The 21,650-nt window shown below is 33.3% G+C and overlaps 2 protein-coding genes across 2 annotated transcripts in view; both read right to left on the bottom strand.

The window, feature by feature from the left end:
- Positions 1–6,563: 6,563 nt before the first annotated feature.
- Positions 6,564–19,691, bottom strand: LOC133338213 (probable serine/threonine-protein kinase DDB_G0272254). Its single transcript, XM_061546397.1, has 7 exons — positions 19,622–19,691; positions 19,331–19,429; positions 19,001–19,234; positions 15,126–15,183; positions 14,823–14,891; positions 10,153–10,884; positions 6,564–6,679 (listed from the first exon to the last, which is right to left on the bottom strand). The coding sequence occupies exons 1-7, from the start codon at positions 19,628–19,630 to the stop codon at positions 6,564–6,566; spliced, it is 1,317 nt and encodes a 438-aa protein (XP_061402381.1). The 5' UTR covers positions 19,631–19,691.
- Positions 19,692–20,146: 455 nt separating this feature from the next.
- LOC133338214 (uncharacterized) overlaps positions 20,147–21,650 on the bottom strand; it is an 89,449-nt gene continuing 87,945 nt past the window's right edge. Inside the window, exon 6 of the mRNA XM_061546398.1 lies at positions 20,147–20,181. Within this exon, the coding sequence (XP_061402382.1) occupies positions 20,147–20,181 (35 nt within the window). The remainder of the gene's footprint in view (positions 20,182–21,650) is intronic.

Raw genomic sequence — 21,650 nt, forward strand, 5'->3', positions numbered from 1 at the left:
ATTTGATATTTATTCTAATGGGAATGTTTTCTATCAATCCTCATCAAAAAATTTGTCCTCCGAGGTACTTGGTTTTGACCATTTTTGGCCGCGGTCGTGACACTGTGGGACGTTGCCTAAAAACCGAATTAGGGGTGTGTAGGGCAACGTCTCCTGGTGCCTCCCCACAGATGGTCAACTCTTTGATAAAATCATATATTTTATATGAAGCGAATAGTAAATCCATGACTGTCAAAATTGACTTTGTGCAATTCGTGACAAAATCATAAGTACCACAATGTTTGTCCGTGTGATTTTGAAAAAACAGCATCACAGTATATTGGAGAGAAAAAAACCTATATCCAGTTATAATACTTACCTTATTAAAACAAATTTTTGTTAAATAATAATACAACACGATTCCAGCTTTCTTTAGATGTGTGTTTTTATTTTTTTGAATTTCTCTCGTTTTGTTATCAATTTACATGATGTTGTTTCAATTTTAATTTCCAAAAAATCTGATGATATACCAAAACAGATATTTTCAATTCGATTCTTATCAGATATTGTTGTTATTTTTGTTTAATTTTTAGTTTTATTTCTTTTTCTTGTTCTTGATGTTGTTGAGGTTTATGTTGAAATGAGAATTATTTGATTCGCCAGTGTTGGTGTTAACAAAAAACATTAACTTATTCACTAACATTTAAGTCTTTCTATTTTCTATATAAAACTCTTTGTTCATGTTGCTGCTGTTGTTGTTATTTTTTGTTGTTGTTATCGTTTCATAGAATCATCATTCAGTTGTGGTTGCTTTGTTTTTAAATATTATTATTTTTAATATGATTATTGTTTTTTAATTAAATATTTTTGAATATATATTTTCTTGGTATATATTTGAGGGTTTTATTTTCCTGTTAATAATGGGTTGTGTGTTTGTATATATGGTTTACTATTGTAGTAGTTGTTTTTTATATATAGAGATTTTTTATTGTTAAGAATATAAATTATTATTATTTTGTTTTATTGTGTCTCGGTATTGTTTTATGGTAGATATATATCATTATATATGACTATGTGGTTTTCTGATGTATATTTTCTTTTCAAATTTTTAGTTTATAATTTTGTTTACGAAAAATATATACATTTAAATTATGTATTTATTATTTTTTGCATTTGTTTTAGAGTTTTGTTTTTGTTTTTTTTTTGTTCTGTTGAAAGTATTATTGTTTTGGACCATTTATATGTTTTGGGTACAGTTTTCTTTTCTTTTTCTTGTTGTTTTTATTTTTTTATTTGTGTATATATTGTTTGAGTTTAGCAGTTAATAAATTGTTTTTACATACATTTTATATTTTTCGTACTTTTTATTGAGTACCATCTATATATCTAAAATGTTTCGTTTTTTTTTGCTTTAAATCTTCTGAGAATATCCAGGCTATTCTAGGAATCGAATTTCTGTAATATCATTTAAATAAAGTCAGTGCGTTTTGTTAGTTTTTCTTTCATACACTCAATAATAATAATTATTATAATATTTATTTTTGTTTTATATTTGTCTAGATCGATTCATTTGTTGTTGTCTTTTTCTGTGGGAGGGAAGAAATTTCTTGGAAAAAGTATTCATTTTTTTCTTAATTAAATTCTACCTTTTTATAGTCCTGGATTTTTTTGAACAAAAAATATTTATGGGACAATGTAAGGTTTTCAAAAAATATTTGCCAATATTTAATTTTGCACAAATAAAACTGTACAAAAAGTGTTTAGATTTCTTCTTTTAACATTGAGTTTTGTGTTAATATTTTCTTCATATTTTTTGTAGGTTTGTACGATATGTTTTTCTAATAGTTAAAAAGTTGCTTTACATGAGTGATATATACTTTTGTGTTTCTGTGTTTTAATACATATATATGTAGTCTTTGGCTAAAATATGCATAAATATATATTTTGTTATACTGCAAATAATTTATTTTAAATATTTTATTTATTGGCAATGGATTTTGGCAATCTTCATTTTCATATCTACAGCTCAAGAATTTAAATACATTTCAGAAATACGACTGATGGTGTTTCGCCCAAAAATCAGTTTGTATTTGAAATTTTGTAAACTAAAATCAATTGGTATTTTTTTATAAAATAATTATTCAATGGAATTGCATATATAGAATAAAACGACCAAGAAATCCATTCACTGTAAAACTGTACAATTAGAATGAGTCTGTTCGAGAATGAGGTCTTTATGTTTGTAATTTCTTGTCTATGGACAAAAGGGAGTTATAAGAAAAATAACAATGACAACTAACTACCTAAGTAATTGCTGCAAATCGTTTAATACCATTTATTAGGTCATGTCCATTATAGTAAACATATAAATCACACCGATAAATAACCTTTAAGAATTATAAGTCGGTTTTATGGAACTAAATCAGTAGTGACAGTTCATCACGGAGAAAGCTGCCAAAGAACATCTGTTCGTACAAAAGAACATCTGTTCGTCATCTGCCAAAGAACATCTGTTCGTCAAAAATTTTCCAGAGAAGTAAAAAACATGAATTCAGGAGTTCAACGGAATTGGTGAGAGGGTTATCGTTAGATATAAGCCATTTATTTCCTGAAAAGTATCGAAAAGACAGATTGGATTTCGACAAAGCCAATATCAATTGAAATCCGGCTCAATGGAGAAATATATTCTTGGATGAATTAATGTTTAATATTTAAGGCTCCAATACGAACAAAATTAAAGACTGAGGCCTCAGTAATGCAAGGGTACTCTGAAGCATGAAGGAGGACCTTCAATTTATTTACCAGATTTATGAAGTATATACTACTTGTTTGGATGTTTCAGTTTCACATAACCTCAAACATGCACCGAAAAATGTCAAAGACTGGTTGCGGGAGGCAAAAATCAGGGTTTTATAATGGCCAACATATTTATCAGATCTTTAACCTATAGATAAATATTTGTAGTAGCATATATATCAAAATCAAAAGAGATTCACAAACAGACATAACCTCATCCCAAAGGTTCAGGATGCGCGGAATAGTATATCCAAGGATCAAATTAAGCTTCTTATAGATTTAATGTGATCAAAAATGATGGTTATGCTGTCGATAATTAATAAAATTTACGATAAAATTAGATTAATAGCAAAATTTACTTATAAGAAAACAATTAAAAAGTTGCTATAGTTTTGACCAAGCAAAAATTAGATCAATTTAGTTTTAAATAGATTATTTTTTATTTAAAAAGCAATTTTGAGTTTATATTTCTATGCCAACTATGTTTTCAGGGTTTTATACCTTTGTGCAGCCCCAAGATTTTATAACGCCGCGAAATATTGGTCTAAACCCCACCTTTAAGTATACCGATCGTCATACCTCGACTAGCTGAGTCGATGTAGACATGTATTCACGAATCTTTACGAATTTTTGCATGTAGAATTGGTTCTGGCCAATAAACCCCTATAGTTTTTGTAAAAAACCGTTAATGAAATGGACCAAATACTCAATTTTTTACATAGAGAAGCGGATTGGGCCAAAAAATAAGCATGCCTATTTGATACATATTGGTCATTATTAAGCAGGTCAAATTGACCCTGACTTTTGTGTGAAAAATTACAAAATTTGTATTCTATTGCGTATATATTTACACCTGAAGGACATAGACCCGAGAAGTTTATAGTATATGGAAAAGGAGTGGTTGATACCAATTAAATTGATGCCAATATACTCGGATGTGGGAGTTACACTTAAGTATTCAGATATTATTTAATAACCCATTACTACATTAGAGGGCGGAAATATATCGCTGATCGTTTTGAAAAATTCGACGAGGTTCCAGTAATGGTCAAGGACAACGCCTATAATATTCGGTGATGATCAGATAATAATTTTGGGATGAAGTGGACCGGAAACTTAGTTTTTTTCGAGTCGATCTATAGGCGACAATTATAAACTGAACGTCACAACAAAACCCACTGTAAAGAGACCGCAGAAAATTCGAGTTCTGTGGTAGTTTTGTAGGGTATTTTATTGTCGGCCCAGTTTGGTTCGTTTTTAAAATTAAATTGCCTTTAAATAAATCTTCTTTGGACGATATTTCAGGTATTATCTATAAGCATTTTCCAAGCGAAGTGACTTTATTTTACCATCGCGAAGTACCAGGTTTCTACTTAGCCTTCGTATAAAGGTCGAGTCTAATTTCCAGAATGTTCAAGGTCTTAGCATAATCTTCCATCTTGAGATTATGTCTGCAATTTATCATGGAATAGCCACCATATGAAAGTTGTTAACGATTTTAGGGATTTGGAAAGTCCACCTCATGGTAGAGGGTATAAAAACTTCGCCTGGGCTGAACATTACTTTTATTTCACTTTTCTATATCTGGGATCAGTGAGGTTGCAATATCGAATCTTGCTTATCGATGTACTGATTCTGCCAAGAAGCAAATATATACCAATGAAAAATTCTACACTGAAAATGTCTATTTCTGGAATGAAGCCAAAGTCGAACTTATATAAATTTGAATTTAATTCGCAGATACACTTTGCATTAACTGCGATATAAATACATGTTATCAACATACGACCTTTGTAAAGCCACATAGCCCGACATGCCTTATGAGCCGCTTAACCAACGGCTTACTTCCTGGCTTTTCATTGCAAAACTTCCACCATTAAGCTCTACTGACTGACTCTAGAAAAACTGACTTTAAAATATCATGTATAAACATGAAATGATGAAGTCCAAAATCAGATTGTCTCTTCCATACTAATGAAATTTGTGCATGTGCAACTGTACACCTTTACCTCTTTGCATCAGTAACTTAGCCGTTGGTCGTACTTAAATTATATCAATTTTAATTCCAAAACTTCCCCGGTAATCTAACAATATGGAGGCGTTTGCCCCCCTTTGGACTAGTTGACATTCGTATTAGTCGGAGCTAAGTTAACTATGATGGGTCATGTTTAAGATACCTTACCTTATGAACATCCTAAAATCGCAATTCTCTACAAGAAATTTTGCCAAGTACACAAAGATATTTTTGGTTCTCTTCAAGAGGAGTTCAAAATTCACAGATAAAGATTTTGAGGTGCTAGGAAGATTTGACAATCAATAACAGTTAATTCCGCGCCCATAATTCCCAAAATACGGAACTACTGCCAAATCAATTGAAATACATGCCCAAACTCCCGAAAATACCAAAATTTGGATGTGCCTCTATTTATGGAATTGAAAATATCCAATTACATCCAATTCGGATGACCCAATAAATAAGTAGAAAGGGACATACAACGAATCATGTTAGAAAGACAAACTTTTTTACAAAATGTTCAAGTATAATAGGTTTGCAAAAAAATATCACACCATATCTTCGAACTTTGACCTGTGGCGTTTGCTTCTGGGGTTTTCATATACTCATCAAGGTCCTTCATCCTCAATATAAAATTACCACCCCCAGGACTCGATTTTGTCTGACAGTTTTATTAACCACATTTCAACGATTCGACGTGGTCTAACACCAACATGGGACTTATCTTTTCAATACAATAATTACACAATTAAAAAGTCCCAACATATGCATTTTTCGGTATTACTTTGGACCAAATAAATAATCTGTTAAAATTCAATCTGTCGAAATTTTCAGTCAAATCAATGAATGAAGAAAATCCATTGTCATCACTAATAAAACTAAATAGAATATATAAATAGAGACGACAAAACCTAATATCTAAAAATATATTCATTACTTAAACTATTTTTATCGGCTCCCGTTTATATGAAGGCCGTTGTGTATAAGCTCTAAATCATAGTAATAATAAAACTGGTCAACAGGCTAGTCTTAAATTGGAATATCATTCTTTACAATAAATACATTTCTAAATACAATTTCAAAAAATATACGATTTTGAAAGGTTATATCTTTAAGAATTAGCTTGTTTTAACAATTATAAGACACATCAACTAAATACTATTAGAATTTTACCTTATGTAAGTGTTGTTTTGACGACCAGTAGTAAGTAGAGTACATTGGATAGTAGTTGGACTATAAGTTTATAAGTATACATTTGTAATATAAGATAAGATATAATTATGATCAAATATTTCTTTAAAAAATATATAAGCAGACAAAAATTTGAATTATTTAATTAAGTATATAATAAATTTTTTTTATTTGATGATTATATATATATATATATATATATATTTTTATCAATACACATAAACATTTATATAATTATGTGTATGGTGTGCAAAAATTCGGGTAGTTCGGTAATAAAATAAAAAAATATTACAAATATTCTATTTTGTAATAGAATATAGTAATATTTTTTTCATTACATTTTTGTAATTGGAAGATAGAAGATAAAGTATAATTAAAAAAGTATTATAAGTTGGCCAAAAATGTTATTTGTAATATTGTGTATGTGTTTGTGTGTACAAGTATATATAGTTTTTCGATTATAGACATTTGTTGTGTATATTTAATATATATATTTTTGGTTTTACATTTAATCTTAATATATTTATAATATATGTATGTCGATTTGAATATCGATTCAGGGGTATTTAAAATATTTTTCCTTCTAACCATTGGTGTTTGAAACACCACACTTTGAGCGTAAAATGGCTGCTAATCTTTGCGTCAGCGGTTCTGTTGGTGATTCCGAATCACTGCAGGATGTTGATGGAATTTTATTACCTGTAAGATAAAGAAATTTCGTTATAAATTGTTCATTGAGTAATGGAGAAATTTAAAAAAATAAAATATAATTGAAGTTGCAAAATAAATCTTATAAAGTTGTGTCGATGCTTTAAAGCATCGGAGTCCAGATAGGAAAGGATCACTCAATGTTTTCTATATTCTCCTTAAAACTCAAGTGCGAAGTTCAGCTCTTTGCAGGCTAATCTACTAATATATTGAAATTTTAAGACATGTAAAGGTAGGCATCAGAGCAATTAGTCCCCCCGATTTCAAATGTGTATGTTGTATAGGTTACAAAATTGAATTTGTCATTTGTCAACACCTCGAAATATTCCCCGGAAACCCCATTACGTACATATATATCATTCATTGTATGACGATTTAGCAAGTTCTGTCAGTTGAAGTCATGACAAATCTAACAATATTTAAAATAGACCTTTAAACATTTGTACATATATGATATTGAGATATATCGGTTCATGTTTTGGTATAGCACCACATAAAGGTACTTCCAAAATTCGGAATTTTAGGGGTTTTGGACATGTATTCCAACCTAATTGGGTGTAATTTGATTATTTGACTTCTCAGTGGGTAGAATAACTTCCTATCAAAAAGTCTCATTTCAGGATAGTCCCCATATTACGGTTATCGTAATTCCAACCTAATTTCTCTACTGAGTTTTCGTTGGGCGGCAGCTCTTCAAAACCTTTTTTTTGCCGGTTTTGTGCCTATATTTGTACATAAACACGGTCTTTTGCGAAGCCCTATAAAATAATCGAAAGATATAAAATCGCATGTTCTTGGTGGACAGAAGATGTTTCCACTGCGAGAATTACACGGCCAGGAAATGTATTTTGCAATAAAATCATATTTGCTCGAGTTGTGTGGCAAGTAGCACCGTCTTGTTGAAATCGCATATTCTTCAAAAGCAGGCGAAACAATATCGGTGACAGTCGTTCCATCGTCGTTTTCGATTAAGTAAGGTCCAATCACACCTTCAAATCAAAAAGCGCACCAAACAGTGTTTTTTCTGGATGTAATGGCTTCTCTTCAATTACTTGGGGATTTTCTTCCTTAGCATGAATTTAAGTGTAGATCAAAACAGTTTTTTTTGGGAACGATGAGTAATCGACACATTCGGGTCTTCGGCAACAGTAGAAAGAGTGAAATGATGACGCACCGACTTTACAATATTTTGCAAGCGTTATAATCTCTTCAAATTTTGGCAATTGTGGGGAAACACCATTTTTGTTGTAGGTTAAGTTTGGGGATATGTAGTCACTTACTGTTACTGTGTCACTCGGAGACCTTCCGTTCCATTGTGGTCATCCAAAGGTGATCATGGTTGGAAAAATAATTGGACAAACGGTTAAGATGATCAATATGTGCTGTTCCAGCCACTTCATATTTCAGATGAGATTGTTGATTAAAGCAAGTTCCATAGCTGAATAGAAGGTTAGACATGGTGGAAAGTTAACATGCACTCCCGTCATTACTCTTATTTCAGCTCAGGTTCAACAGTGACAGAGGTGACCAAATGTATCTTGACGGAAAAGGCGACAAATGGTTATTTTGATTGAGTTAGCGATTGCTAGATATGTACATTACGATCCTGCCTATCCATTCTCCATAAAATCGTAGTGTCCTGGTACCCAGCTAGCCGGTATCTGTTAGTGTTTCCAAAGCTGTTCTACACTCAAGTACGACTTCTAACCTTTAAGTGTACTCAAGACCTAGTCGTTCACAGTAGACGCTAGTCGCAGTACCTTCTTCCATCTTAGAACCGTGTGTGATAAAAGCCGGAGTGTTAATACTGTTCCAGTCGTCAACGACGACATCTACAATTAAGTCGCTTAGTTTTCCGCGTTGGACCACTTTGAGCCAAAAATTCTGTCCATAGGACACTACGTGCTGCCTGACACTTTATTTTAAGACTTAGGCGCATTTAAGTTAGTAGGTTTGAATTATATTACGCGTTGTGAGATAATAAAGCGAACTGAAAAAGTGGTTTAACAACTTTGTTTGGCAGATGTTCAATCGCATACTTTTAACACCTCGAAATGTATAACGATATGGCGATATATCGGTGCATACCAGTGGTCTTAATTTTTCCAACTGAATTGTATGTAATTTAGTATTTTGAGCTCTCAGTGGGTAGCTACTTAAAATAATTATCAATACTGATCCTCTTTTGAGGATAGCCCCATATTAAGAAATCTCCCGAAGTTCAGTATTTTGCAGAATTTTGAGAACGTTTTTCAATCAAATCGGCAACCGTAATGTCTATAATTTGATATTTTAAAATCCCCCTACCACAAATTACAATTTTCTATATTTTTTGGAATTTCTGACCCGATTTTCAATAATATTTGTAGATTTCAGTGGATGTCAAATCTTCATACCACAAATTTATTACCGGCCGGTCTTTGGCTATCCTACTCCATCACACTCGGGTAGTTGCAGTTGTTTTTGCATCTTTCCATGTAAGATTGGTTGAATTGTTGGTCGACCTCGATTTATTGATCCTTGTGGATTCCATTCTAACGCCATTCTGTTAATGCTATGGCCATTTTTTTTCTCAAGATTTGGCCAATTCATCTCAATATCCTACGTTTTATCTGTTTTTGTACGGGTTCCTGATTTGTTAGGTTCCACAGCTTTACTCAGCTCTATGGTGTTGTGCCAGAATATTCTGCATATGCTCCTGAGGCATTTGTAAGGTTTCACTGCCGTATTGCAGAGTCGACTTTATACATGCTTCGAATATTTGAAGCTTTGTTTTCCAGGATATATGAGAGCTTCTCGACATTTTTGAACAGCGTTGGTGTGAAACTCCCATCTTGTTTAATGCTTCCCATACTGCTGTTCGTCTGATGGTACCGAAAGTTTTCTTGAAATCAATGAACAGTAGATACAGGAAGCTCCATTCCATATATATTGTTTTATTCGTCGTAGGGCGTTGGTCTGGTCCATCCAGCTTCTGAATGGTCTGAAGCCAGTTGGTTATTGTTATTCATGACTACAGCCATCAAATAAAAACCCAGGATATTTATAGGTATTTATATTGTCCTAATGATGTTTTTTGTCTTCCAAATATTTTACAAAAAAATTCACTGATAGAGCACCCAATGAATGATAGAGCACTCAATGACATGCAATCGATATTCGTATGTTTTCATCCTTCTTTAAAAGGAATAAACGAGCAAAATTTAGAGAAGGAACCAATTTAACATGTTGTTATTGTATTTCCATTTAAGTTAACAATTTTAATTTAACGCCATAAATTCCTTAATATATGTGTGCGTATATCATATCATGAATAATCTTGTCAATTTTATTTTATTTTTCTTGCTTCCAAATCAATTATCTACCTTCAAATATGTAAAGTCCTTTGGATCTCAATCTAAAATCCTTCGTAATACATACCAATAAACCAAACAAATTGCCAAAAGGGATTATTATTCACTTACCATTGCTAACATCCAAATCAGGTGTATTAAAATCCTTGGGAAAGTGTAGATTTGCAGGCACTATATCATCTTCCTCCTCCAACAATAGACTCGAATATGAGTGTGTTGTATTGTCACTTCGGCTACTAATTTTACCACCACTCGAAGAATTTCGTGATGAATTTGAACCATTTAAAGCTACACCATCGACACCTTCAGCACCACCACATGCATTACCTGAGTTTTCTATGTCTAGTACATCGCCGACAATGACCTGATGTTCATCGACGGGTAAATCATCACCACTGCTGCTCATAATATCGTCATCATCATCGTCCTCCGGATCATCATCATCATCGGCATCTTCACAATCGCCGTCGTCGTCATCATCATCATCGTCACCATCTACGGAATCGCTAAGACTAACACCTACTGAGCCACTGCTAAGAACACCACCCGCACCCTCCTCCTCCTCTTCTTCTTCTTCCTCATCACCAACATCAATGTCGTCTTCAATGCTATTGCTGTTGCTGCTCACATTTGAATTGGGATCTAAAATGCCCTCAGCCAAACGTAAGTCGTCGGGTAAATGCGGTCGTCGTATATGCTGACGATGTAGCTTTTCCTCACCAGCTAATGCTTCCTGTTCGTCACTTTCTCCAGCCGATGGATCTGATGAGGGGGGTTCCAGTATTAATTCCGGTGAGGATGATGATTTATTATAGTTTTCGTCACTGTCACTCGAGGTGGCACCTTTTTGATGTTGTGGTTGTCGTTATTGTGTTGATTTTAACGGAAAAGAGAAAGAAAAACAAAATCAAAACAATTTTAAAGGGAAGCATTCTATTCATTAGGGTATCCTCTTTGATTGTTATTTTTGTTGGAGGGTTATTAAATCATAGTATTTATTTACCAACTTAAGGAAACTTTGTATACTTGAGGTAACTAGCATATATCACGATAGATCTAGCAACATTTACGCCTGTATTTCTAACTTCTTCTAAAAACTGATTTTGGATCTAATAAATATTAATCAATCGGCAAATTTCCACTTCCTGTTTCCTCTGGAAAAAGTATACATCATATATTAACCGACATTTGTCATTAGAACATACTTTCTAAAAATTAATAATTCTGCATTGGAACGTATTTCCTGCACGCCAACTTAAGGTGGTCTTGCGGCTACAGGGTTAAGGTAGAGCTTCGAAAGTTGCACACTCATTGCTACTACCCCTAAGATATTTGTAATATATCGGTTTACTCCCATATAACGGGACTTCCCAATCGCTATTTTGGACCTTTTTTTAACAGTATTTTGGGATCTAATTGTGTAGCAAATCTTATTACCAACAATAGTCAATATTGGTTAACTTTTTTGTTTAGCTGGCTTATATATTTAAAAAACTATTAATACCTTTCGGTACACGCCTCATATGACGGATTTTGAATGCCAAATCTTTCTACTAAAAATTATCAATGTCAGTCTATGTTTTAGTTTGGATTTCATATTTTATCACCGAACTTGGCATTCCAGTTCTTGGTGGGCGAAACAAATTTTTACGAACATTTTTCTATATGGGTCTATGTTCAGACATAGTCCCCACTTAAAAGTTCCCGCCTCTTTTGGGACATTTTGAAGGTTTATCCGAATTTTCCCACCGAAGCGGCAGTAATATGGGTATAAAAGAGCCAGGGCCATACAGACATATAAATTAATTACTTCTGGAAAAATATTGGATTGGGGAAAAATAAATCCATTATTTTTAAATGAACTATAGGACTTTATTTAACATGCATCGGAATGTCCGATTTGCACCAAATATGCACAGTTTTGTTGTATGATTTGTTGCCATTTTAAAAGTAACTTCATAATGCCTGTCTCATAGAAGTCCTGCTCTCTATTTGCAAAAAAAAACTCTAGTAGTCGATTTTCACAATCCTCCTTAGATATCAAATTTTTTCGGACTGTATGCGGATGCATTAATATTTCCCAACCAAGCTCCAGATGTATCTGGCGAGTCACTGTAGATGTGTGTGACCTAGCGTTGTCCTGGTGGAACACGACAGATCTCCTGTTGGCCAATTCTGGACGTTTCTGGTCAATTACTATCTTCAAGCGGTCCAGTTGTTGACAGTAGATATCAAAATTTAGCGTTTGGCCATATGGAAACAACTCATAATAAATAATCCCCTTTCAGTCCCACCAAATGCATAGCAGAACCATGCTTGGCCGTTAGCCCTGGTTTGACCACCGTTTGTGGGTGCTTCTCCGCTCTTTGACAGGGTTATCGTATGTGATCCATTTCTCATTTCCAGTCACCATCCGTTTAAGAAATGAGTCTGTCTCATTCCGTCAAACGATCCATCCGATCTTTTTCTCGCGTCTTTGTCTGTATGTTCAAGGCCCCATCATAACATGCGTTTTTTATACCCTCCATCATAGTATGGAGTAAAGCGGTTTTCCCTAATCTCCCCATTACACACTCACGTCGTTTACATTTTAGCGTATCGTTGCGTATGTTGCTCTTAGTGTCGACTATTTATACCCTACACAACTATGTTGTCAGGGTATTATAGCTTTGGGCAGCCCCAAGAGTTTGTAACGCCGCGAAATATTGGTCATCATATCTCGACTATCTGAGTCGATCTAGACATGTGTGTCAGTCCGTCCTTCTGTCCATTATAATTTGTAAACACGATACAGGCCACAGTTATGGACCAATCTTCACGAAATTTTGCATGTAGGATGGGTTTTGGCCAATGAAGATCCCTATTGTTTTTGGTAAAGATCGGTTAATATTTAGGGGATGAAATGGACCAAATACTTAATTTTTGTCGGTTTTTCTGGTCGCTCCAGAGGCCGCAATTATCGGACAAAAGAATAAGCATACATGTTTTGATAAAGATCGGTCAATATTTAGCGGGTCAAATGGACCCTGACTTTTGTGTGAAAAATTACAAAATTTGTATTCTATGGCGTATATATTTACTCCAGAAGGACATAGACCCGAGAAGTTGATAGTAAATCCAAGAAGAGTGGTTGACCTTTGAATTGATACCAATTATATTGTCGTAGGTACTCGGATGCGGGAGTTACACTTAAATATTTACAGGTGCTTACGTATTCATATATTATTTAGTAACCTATTATCACACTGGTGGGCGGAAATATAGCGCTGATCGCTTTGAAATGTTCCAGAGGTTCCAGTTATGGTCAAGGACAACGTCTAAAATGTTAAGTGATGATCAGATAATATTTTTTCGGATGAAGTGGACCGAAAACTTAATTATTTGTACTTTTCGAGTCGAAAGCCGAACATCACTACGCAACCCACGGTGAAGGGAATCTGGACAAGTAATTAGAGGGTCTGTACTGATTATTAGTAATATTTGTTGACCTCTAGCCAGTTAAAAGTGTGAAAATATCTCGAAATATTGCCAATCTCAGAATATAGAACCACAGAAAGTTAGATTTTAGGCTGTAACGTAGTAGGACGGGCTTGGGTATATAGCCTACTCTTGCATCATGCCAATCTATAATATGGTGATAGTCTGCATTTTTTGTAATGAAACAGGGCAGACGTCTGACCCTGCTGCTTTAAATGGTGCTAAGTTCTCTATTGCATCTCGTACCATTGATGCATCAATTTTATGTTCTTCTGTTTTTGCATCTCTTATTTTATCATCAGTTACCGATATGTTCGGTGGGAAGTGATGTTTCATGAGAAGCCATATTGTTTCTTCAATTGCCTTTTTCATGTTGCCTCCATCGTCTTTCATTGTTTGAAACCTTATTTATGATATGAATCAGTTCGCAGAAAAATTTCCAGTTGCGATTCTGCTGTTCTTATCATTTTATTGTATTCTCTCCGCTTGGAAATCATCGTGTAAAATCTTCGGACCTCTTTCATATAGTAGCGATTTAAGTCTACAATGAAATCGGTTCAGTTTTAGATATAGCTCCCATATATTTTTTCGACCGATTTTATGCATATTGTGTACTAAATGCCAGACTTAAGTCTGAACGTGTGTTAAGTTTAGCTATAATCTATATTCTTGATCGAGTTTATCTATCACTATAAGATTTTTAAAATATATATTATATACATAGTATATCCAAACTGATGTAGGGTGTCATATAGTTGGCCTGTCCTTACTGTATTGAGACACCATATGCATTTTTCTGTTATTAAAAAATTCTAAATCGTTGCATTTTAACATCCTAATTTAATAACCCGATGCTTTTCCTTCTCTACAATACTTTGTATACTTGAGGTAACTAGCATATATCACGATAGAGCTAGCAACATTTACGCCTGTATTTCTAATTTCTTCTAAAAACAGTTTTAGATATAGCTCCCATATATTCTTTCGACCGATTTTATGCATATTGTGTACTAAATGCCAGACTTAAGTCTGAACGTGTGTTAAGTTTAGCTATAATCTATATTCTTGATCGAGTTTATCTATCACTATAAGATTTTTAAAATATATATTATATACATAGTATATCCAAACTGATGTAGGGTGTCATATAGTTGGCCCGTCCTTACTGTATTGAGACACCATATGCATTTTTCTGTTATTAAAAAATTCTAAATCGTTGCATTTTAACATCCTAATTTAATAACCCGATGCTTTTCCTTCTCTACAATACATCACCTACAGAAATCACACACATTTATACATACCACGTAACTTGTCCAATATCAATGGATAGAATTCCTTTGCTGTCGAATTGTGTGGTTCATACTGCAAAACTGTAACGACAAGGCAAAAAGAAAAAGCAACGATAGCAGCAACAACAACAGAAGAAGAAAAAATAGTTATTTTGTTTAGTTGAGAAAAATAATAAAAAAGGATAAAATATGATTTAATTAGAAAGTTTCTCATATTTCTATTTGTCTTGAATATAAATAATGACATTTGTGTTTTTTTATTTTGTTTTGACAGTTTTTGTTGTTTTGGTGAATGGTACACCAAGTGGTACTTACTCAGTTTGCAATATTTTAAAGCTTTTTTGTAATCCTTGAGCATGACTGATGACAGAAACTGAAATTAGGGAAAATTAATTTGGTAAAATTTGTAGTTCTTATATTCAGATATGTTAAAATATAGGTTGTAAGTAGAAAATCATATAATATTTGTAGCATATTACCAAAGTATGCTCAAGTTCACCCATAAATTCACCCACCCAAATATGTAGATACTTTCAAGATTTCAACTAAATTACAGTGCAGATTTTTGAGATCCGATATATACAAAAACAATCGAATTAGAATCGATTTATTTTTTCTTTCATAATACTTTTGAATATTTTATTGATCTTTTCAACACAAATTCAATCCACATTCTTTTAAGGGCCACACACACTATACATCATGCCGTCATGTCGATGAACACCTTTGTGTATATGTGGGATTGACTAGTGTATGGCAAACTCTTCAATCATTATTCCAAAAAATCGATTTTTGTCCCAAAAATTTAATTTTGAGTCGTAAATTCAGTTGTTTTTTTATTCCGTTACAATTCTATTATTTTTGTACACATAATTAATTACAGACAACTTTCAAAATGAATATTATTCACCAGATTGATAGGGTTTCACTTTCAAAATCAAAACTATTTTGATTTTCTTTCTTTGATATAGTGTTAGGGGCCCTTTAAAACTTAAATTTTACCTTTTTTTCAATATTTCCTTCGTTTAAAGTTTTTAGCCATAATACCATCATTGACCATTTTTTACAAGTGGCCATTTTCCGACATAAATTGAAGTAAGTCCCACAGGAAATTTATTTTTTACTCAATGATTGCACTCAGTAAAACAAACGGATGTGGAAATATGATTTTTTCATTTTTGTTTGCAGAATTGTTTACATGCGAACGAAATGCTTTCCATTGGTTTACCGCAAAACTTTTCATCTTATTTTTTTTTTTGTTTTCCATGAGAGGTTATTAAACAAAAATTTGTTTCTAGGGGTATATGAAGAGACGCTACCGGGAGAGTTTACATCAACGTTACCACACATATGATTGTAAAACACGTAAGAAGAGATATAATTTTACGAGGTATGGATTGTGTCAGATCCTATACCAATACATAAGTGTATAAATAACAATGTAAATTTGTTGAGGTGTTATATTGTTGAATATCGAACATAAATATCACTGACACAAAGTCGGGGCAATGAACTGCGGGGTGGGAAATTACTTATGGGGATGAGTATATGAAGAATGTCGTGATGATTTCTATTGCTCGTAACTCTATACTTCATTAACTTCTTGACATCACGTGGCTTCAGCAAAATCAAATGCGGAATATTTTTGTAAAACATATACTCCTTCTATCGAGCCATTTTGCCTCTTTTTCGTCCTTATTATTTTTGATCGTAAACTAAATACCTCAAGATGAGATTTTTCTACCTCCATATGTTCTAAAAAACTTCTCTCATACGATTTTGGATGTAGGTTAAATATACAAGAATTTGATATTGGCATGTTTTCAGTGTCCTTTTCAACTTCTACCCGATCTTTGCTCAGAAAATCGTCAATCTATAAACAATAATACATTTTGCTTTATGAATATATATCTGAAATGTTTTTCATAACTATATCTCATTATGCTTAACACGTTAATAAAACTTATTTGCGGGAGACAAATTCGGATTTTATGATAATTATCCCGATTTTTATACCGGTTTTAGTCAACCGATAATAGAATGGTCCAAAAAATCCAATACAGAAAAAAAACAAATCAAGCTCGGTCAAATATTATTCATAGTTTTCTTCGACTACAATGGGGAGGTGTCGCACGACAATTAAGGAATATTCCTTAATGTTATGTGCCGTTTGCGCTAAGCAATTCGCCCGAAAAATGTTCAGAATTATTGAAACCCCCCATATTGCATTTGCACTTTCATAATCATTTTTGTTCGTATTCAGCGGACTTGGCTCCAGGTTATTTCTTCTTCACAAAATGTAAGAAAGTGTTTTGACACGATTGAGGAGGTAAAAAATTTAAACAGGAGTTTTTGGCTATACCTTCGAGGGTACAAAATATTTACTGAGAAAAAAAGGTTAATTTTTTATCTGACCTTAGCGGGTCTGTTTTGATCAGACTTTGTAAACAACACAAAAGCAGAAATATTCTCCGTTATTATGCTCTAGAATTTCCAATGTGGAAATAATATAATACAACAATTCTTATCCGAAGACACCTAAAATCGATCGTGAATTCTAGGCTATGCTATGGTAAATTTCTGCCGATCTTAGACGATAATGAAGGCCATGCCTTTGTAAATTGCTCTGGTTAAATAAGATATCTTAAATGTACCAAAATGAAGTCTATGCGATGGTAAATTCCTGTCTGACGCTCAGGTTAAAAAACGTGTACCGAAAATGACGCATGACCTTTGTAGCTTACAATATTTGTAAAGGATTTGCCACCCAATGTGAACCAAGTGTATAAAACTAAATCCAATATGCCACCCCAATTGCGTACGATAACTCTCAGGACGGGTCAAAACTTTAATGAATTTTGTAATGATTTTTATAATATGAACGTAGTATACGATTTGATTGCAAACATTCGTAAACATCATGTCTGAAAATGGGGTCTATCGATCGATTTCTTCTGTTAACTCTCCAACCAGACTGAAAATTTTGAAAATATGTAAATTTTATAATCAGTTGAATTGATTCAAACTTCGCACATCGTCATATTTTCAACAAACCTAAATCAAGCCTGAAGATTGGACCCATCGGCCTACTCCTTCTGACACGCTCCCTACAAAGGGTTAACGTGTTGATAGCCTGTAAATTTCATATTAAAACTAGTATCAATTGCACATCTTAATATGTATGTGGAACTCCTTCAGTTAAAAAAAAATCAGAATTACGTACGTACGTATTTCCGAAACTGATTTTATATCTCAAGACTACAAACCAATTCTGTCCGCAACATAAATCTATTTCTATACAATTTACTAGATGTTGTACTCTTGTATTACTTATTTCAAAATTTGTGATTTCACCTACATATTCCTATCCTATTCTCCGACGATAATGTTAATTTCCTTTAAAAGCTCCTCCAAATTCAAATTGTAGCAAATTTAGTACTGCTTAGTACCTTTCGTATGTGTAAGTACACACTGTCAGGGAATTATAGCTTTGTGAAGCCCCAAGAGTTTGTAACGCTGAGAAATATTGGTCCTAGGCCCACCTTTTAGTAAACCAGTCATATCTCGACTAGCTGAGTCGATCTAGACATGTGAGTCCGCCCGTCCGTCTTCCATAATAACTTGTAAACACGATACAGGCCACAGTTGTGGATCATATTGTTGTTGCTAAAGACCGGTTAATATTTAGGGGATGAAATGGACCCAACCCGAACACCACGAAATTTTACACTAAGAAGGGAATCTGCCAAAGAATAAACATTACAGTTTTCATTATACGAAATTTTCTACCTACGAAATTGTACCACATTTAGTACATTTTAGCACTTTGCGGATACTTATAGTTCGAATTTCCAAGAAAATACATTTTTCCTACACTCCATCAGTGGTCCTCTTTCCAAATCTAAGAGTTCTAGCTCTGCCAGTTCGCCGAATATAAATGATAGCATATTAAGTACTTTTCGTGACCCATGCCCATACCTTCCGATTAAAATTGACATTAATCCCAAATTTCAAAATTGTAGCATCATAACTTTTGTCTAATATTAGAGAATTATCCCCAAAAGTGACAGTTTTCAGTTATATGTTCTAGTCTTTATATCCCTATTTTCCTCAAGGCATACACTAAATTTCCAATCTTAATCAACATCATTTTTATTATTTTATTGGATTCCTCTATAAATTTCTCTTACCTCGGCTAAGAATTCTGTTGGCGCTGATATGCTTTCATCGGCATCCGTATATTCGGAAAGACTTTGACTAAGATCTTCATTTGATAGTGACGTTGGCAGCTGGGGAGGGATGACTCCACCGCTGGAACATGCAGCCGTACCGGCTGCATTTGAAGCTGCTGCCATTAAACTTTGGATGTTGTTGCCACTGTTGTTAATGCTGTTGTTGTTATTATTGTTGTTGTAATTATTGCTCTTGTTGTACGTCGATGTGGCGGGTGGTGTATTGTTGTTACTATTGCTGTGATTGCTGTTACCTCGCCCAATGCTATTATTGTTGTTTGTGTTGTTGTTGTTGTTATTATTATTGATATTTGTATTGTTGATTAAAATTGCTGTCGCAGACGTTGCATACACACCATTGCCATTCGATTCATCCATGAACAGTAACTATAGGAGGTGTTGTTGTTTGTCAGATTGTTGTAATAAAACAAAAGAGGGAAGACAAAGAGAGAGAAAGGATTCAAAATAGTTATTTTTAATTAATTTTTCTGTAAGAAATCCAATTATTTTTACACCATTTGTTGGGAATGGAAAACCCGCCTTCCACCTCTTTCCTAAACCATGTCCAACCATACTTACATTCGACATGTTTCCTTTGATCTGCTACTGCTTTCTTTAGGTACATATATCTCAATAGATGTATGCTTGTATGTTTATCCGGTGTCTTTCGATGTGCGTGTTTTTGCGTTGCTTCTGTATCTGCTTCAATACTTCCGTTAAATCAATTTTATATATTTTCTTCTGTTTGTCCTTTGGGTCTTTCGGCAGCAGCAACAGCAGCGTATCACCACTGACAGGTGTACACAAAATGTTTAAAGTTTTTTTAAATCTTAAATCAAGCTTTAAGATTTATTATTAGTAATTTTGGTGTTGTTGTAGTTCGTTCATCTTCTTCGTCTTTATTGCATTGCCACATTTTTCTCTTCGACGATGTCCACTTTATCTCGATTTTTTCGGTATTTACATTTTTTTCAAGCCAAAAGGATTTCGCTTGGTTAAAGTTTATTCGAGTGTGATCGTATTTGTGTTGAAATTGCTTTAGGGGGGCTCTTTTAAAGGTTATTTATTTTGTTGTAGAGTGTTTGCTGTAGATAATGTCAGTTCTTACGTCTGGACAGATACAAGTTTCATTAGATTGTCTGCAAAGTATGAAAATGGAGAAGAACAAAGTTAGGATAAGTATTTATTTCATGGACATTTGCAAATGTTTTCAAAATTTAAGGTCGAAAATTTATGTGTCGAAAATGTGAACATAATATATTTGCTTAACATTCTATATATTTTTTGGTGGCTGAAGGAGAATTTATATTTTCTATATCAGCAGAAACAACACCCTGCTATCTAAATACCTTAATAGTAGCTATCAAACTTAATGGTTAATGTATAACCACTCTTGCCTTCTTCCCCTCCTTAACCATACCTACTAATTTTAATACAAACACATAATTAGTATCAATTAAATAGTGATTGTTCAAATATCCAATTAAATTCTATTGAAAAATGACAAACGGCGTGTATGTGTGTATATTACTCTCTTGCAACATTGTTTCCTTATTAATCGAAATCATTCAAAATTAAATTACATTTTTATAAAAAGTTTTGTTCTTCCATTTCAACTAGCTGGAAATATTACACACATACACACGCACACATAAAAACACTCGCCACTTGTAAACTTTTGTGTGTATTTCACAATTTAATAACAGCCAATTTAACAACAATTTTAATGGCGGGGTAATTACTTTTAGCAACAACAGGAACTAACTAATAATCGTGCGGTCTATAGTGAAAATTTCTTTTTACCTTCAACTATGACAGGATAAGTAGGAAAATTGTGAAATGCAACATGCGAGACATTCCGTGAACAAAAATGACGATTAGTTTATTTATTTTTAATACAAGGAATAAGTCTAAATGTTTTATGGGTCTCCAAAAAACTTTGGTTTATAGCAATATTTTTTTGGGAAATCCAAGAAGCGCCGGTTGTTTAAAGAACATTCGTTTTGGATTTCCATATAGATCTCTATATTATTTTTTTTTATTTTTTTCAGGGATGTGGACTTTTATACCCTTCACCACACTGTGATACAGGGTATTATGTCTTTGTGTATATGTTTGTAATATGCCAAACGAAACCAGATCGACACAGGGTTCCTTTTCAGAATATGCATATAATCACTTTTTAAGTCGATTTATGCATGTCCGTCTGCCCGTCTGTCCATGTTAAATTGTAAACAAAGTACAGGTCGTAATTTTAATTCGAATTGGATGCAATTTGGCAAAGCTCATTAATTTTTGCCCAAGGGCGAACCCAATTGAAATTGGAAATAATCGGTTCATATTTATATATAGCTCTCATATATGTGAAATTACAAAATTCTTTTAAAATTCCATAAAAAAATTTTAATTTTTTTTTTCGAGCACATTCATGATTTTTGGTACATAGGTTAAGGAAAATGTGCTGATTCGAAATCTACTAGTCAAATCACTTTGAAATACGGTTTAATAGTCGCGAAATACAAATAAAAGCATGACAATGTCTGAAAATAAAATAATTTTTGAATTGGCACAATTTTTTTTCAAAATTTTTCATAAATTGTCAAAAATT

Source organism: Musca vetustissima, unplaced genomic scaffold, assembly GCF_032173495.1.
Source record: "Musca vetustissima isolate MV318-11 ecotype Yass unplaced genomic scaffold, APGP_CSIRO_Mvet_v1 utg35957, whole genome shotgun sequence".
Lineage (NCBI taxonomy): Eukaryota > Metazoa > Arthropoda > Insecta > Diptera > Muscidae > Musca > Musca vetustissima.

Excerpts from the sequence above, each read along its gene's own strand:
- LOC133338213 (XM_061546397.1), bottom strand. Across the intron at positions 14,892-15,125 it reads TTTAAAATATTGCAAACTGA|TTTTGCAGTATGAACCACAC; the intron begins GTAAGTACCACT and ends TTGTCGTTACAG. Across the intron at positions 10,885-14,822 it reads GATATTGGACAAGTTACGTG|GTGCCACCTCGAGTGACAGT; the intron begins GTATGTATAAAT and ends AACATCAAAAAG.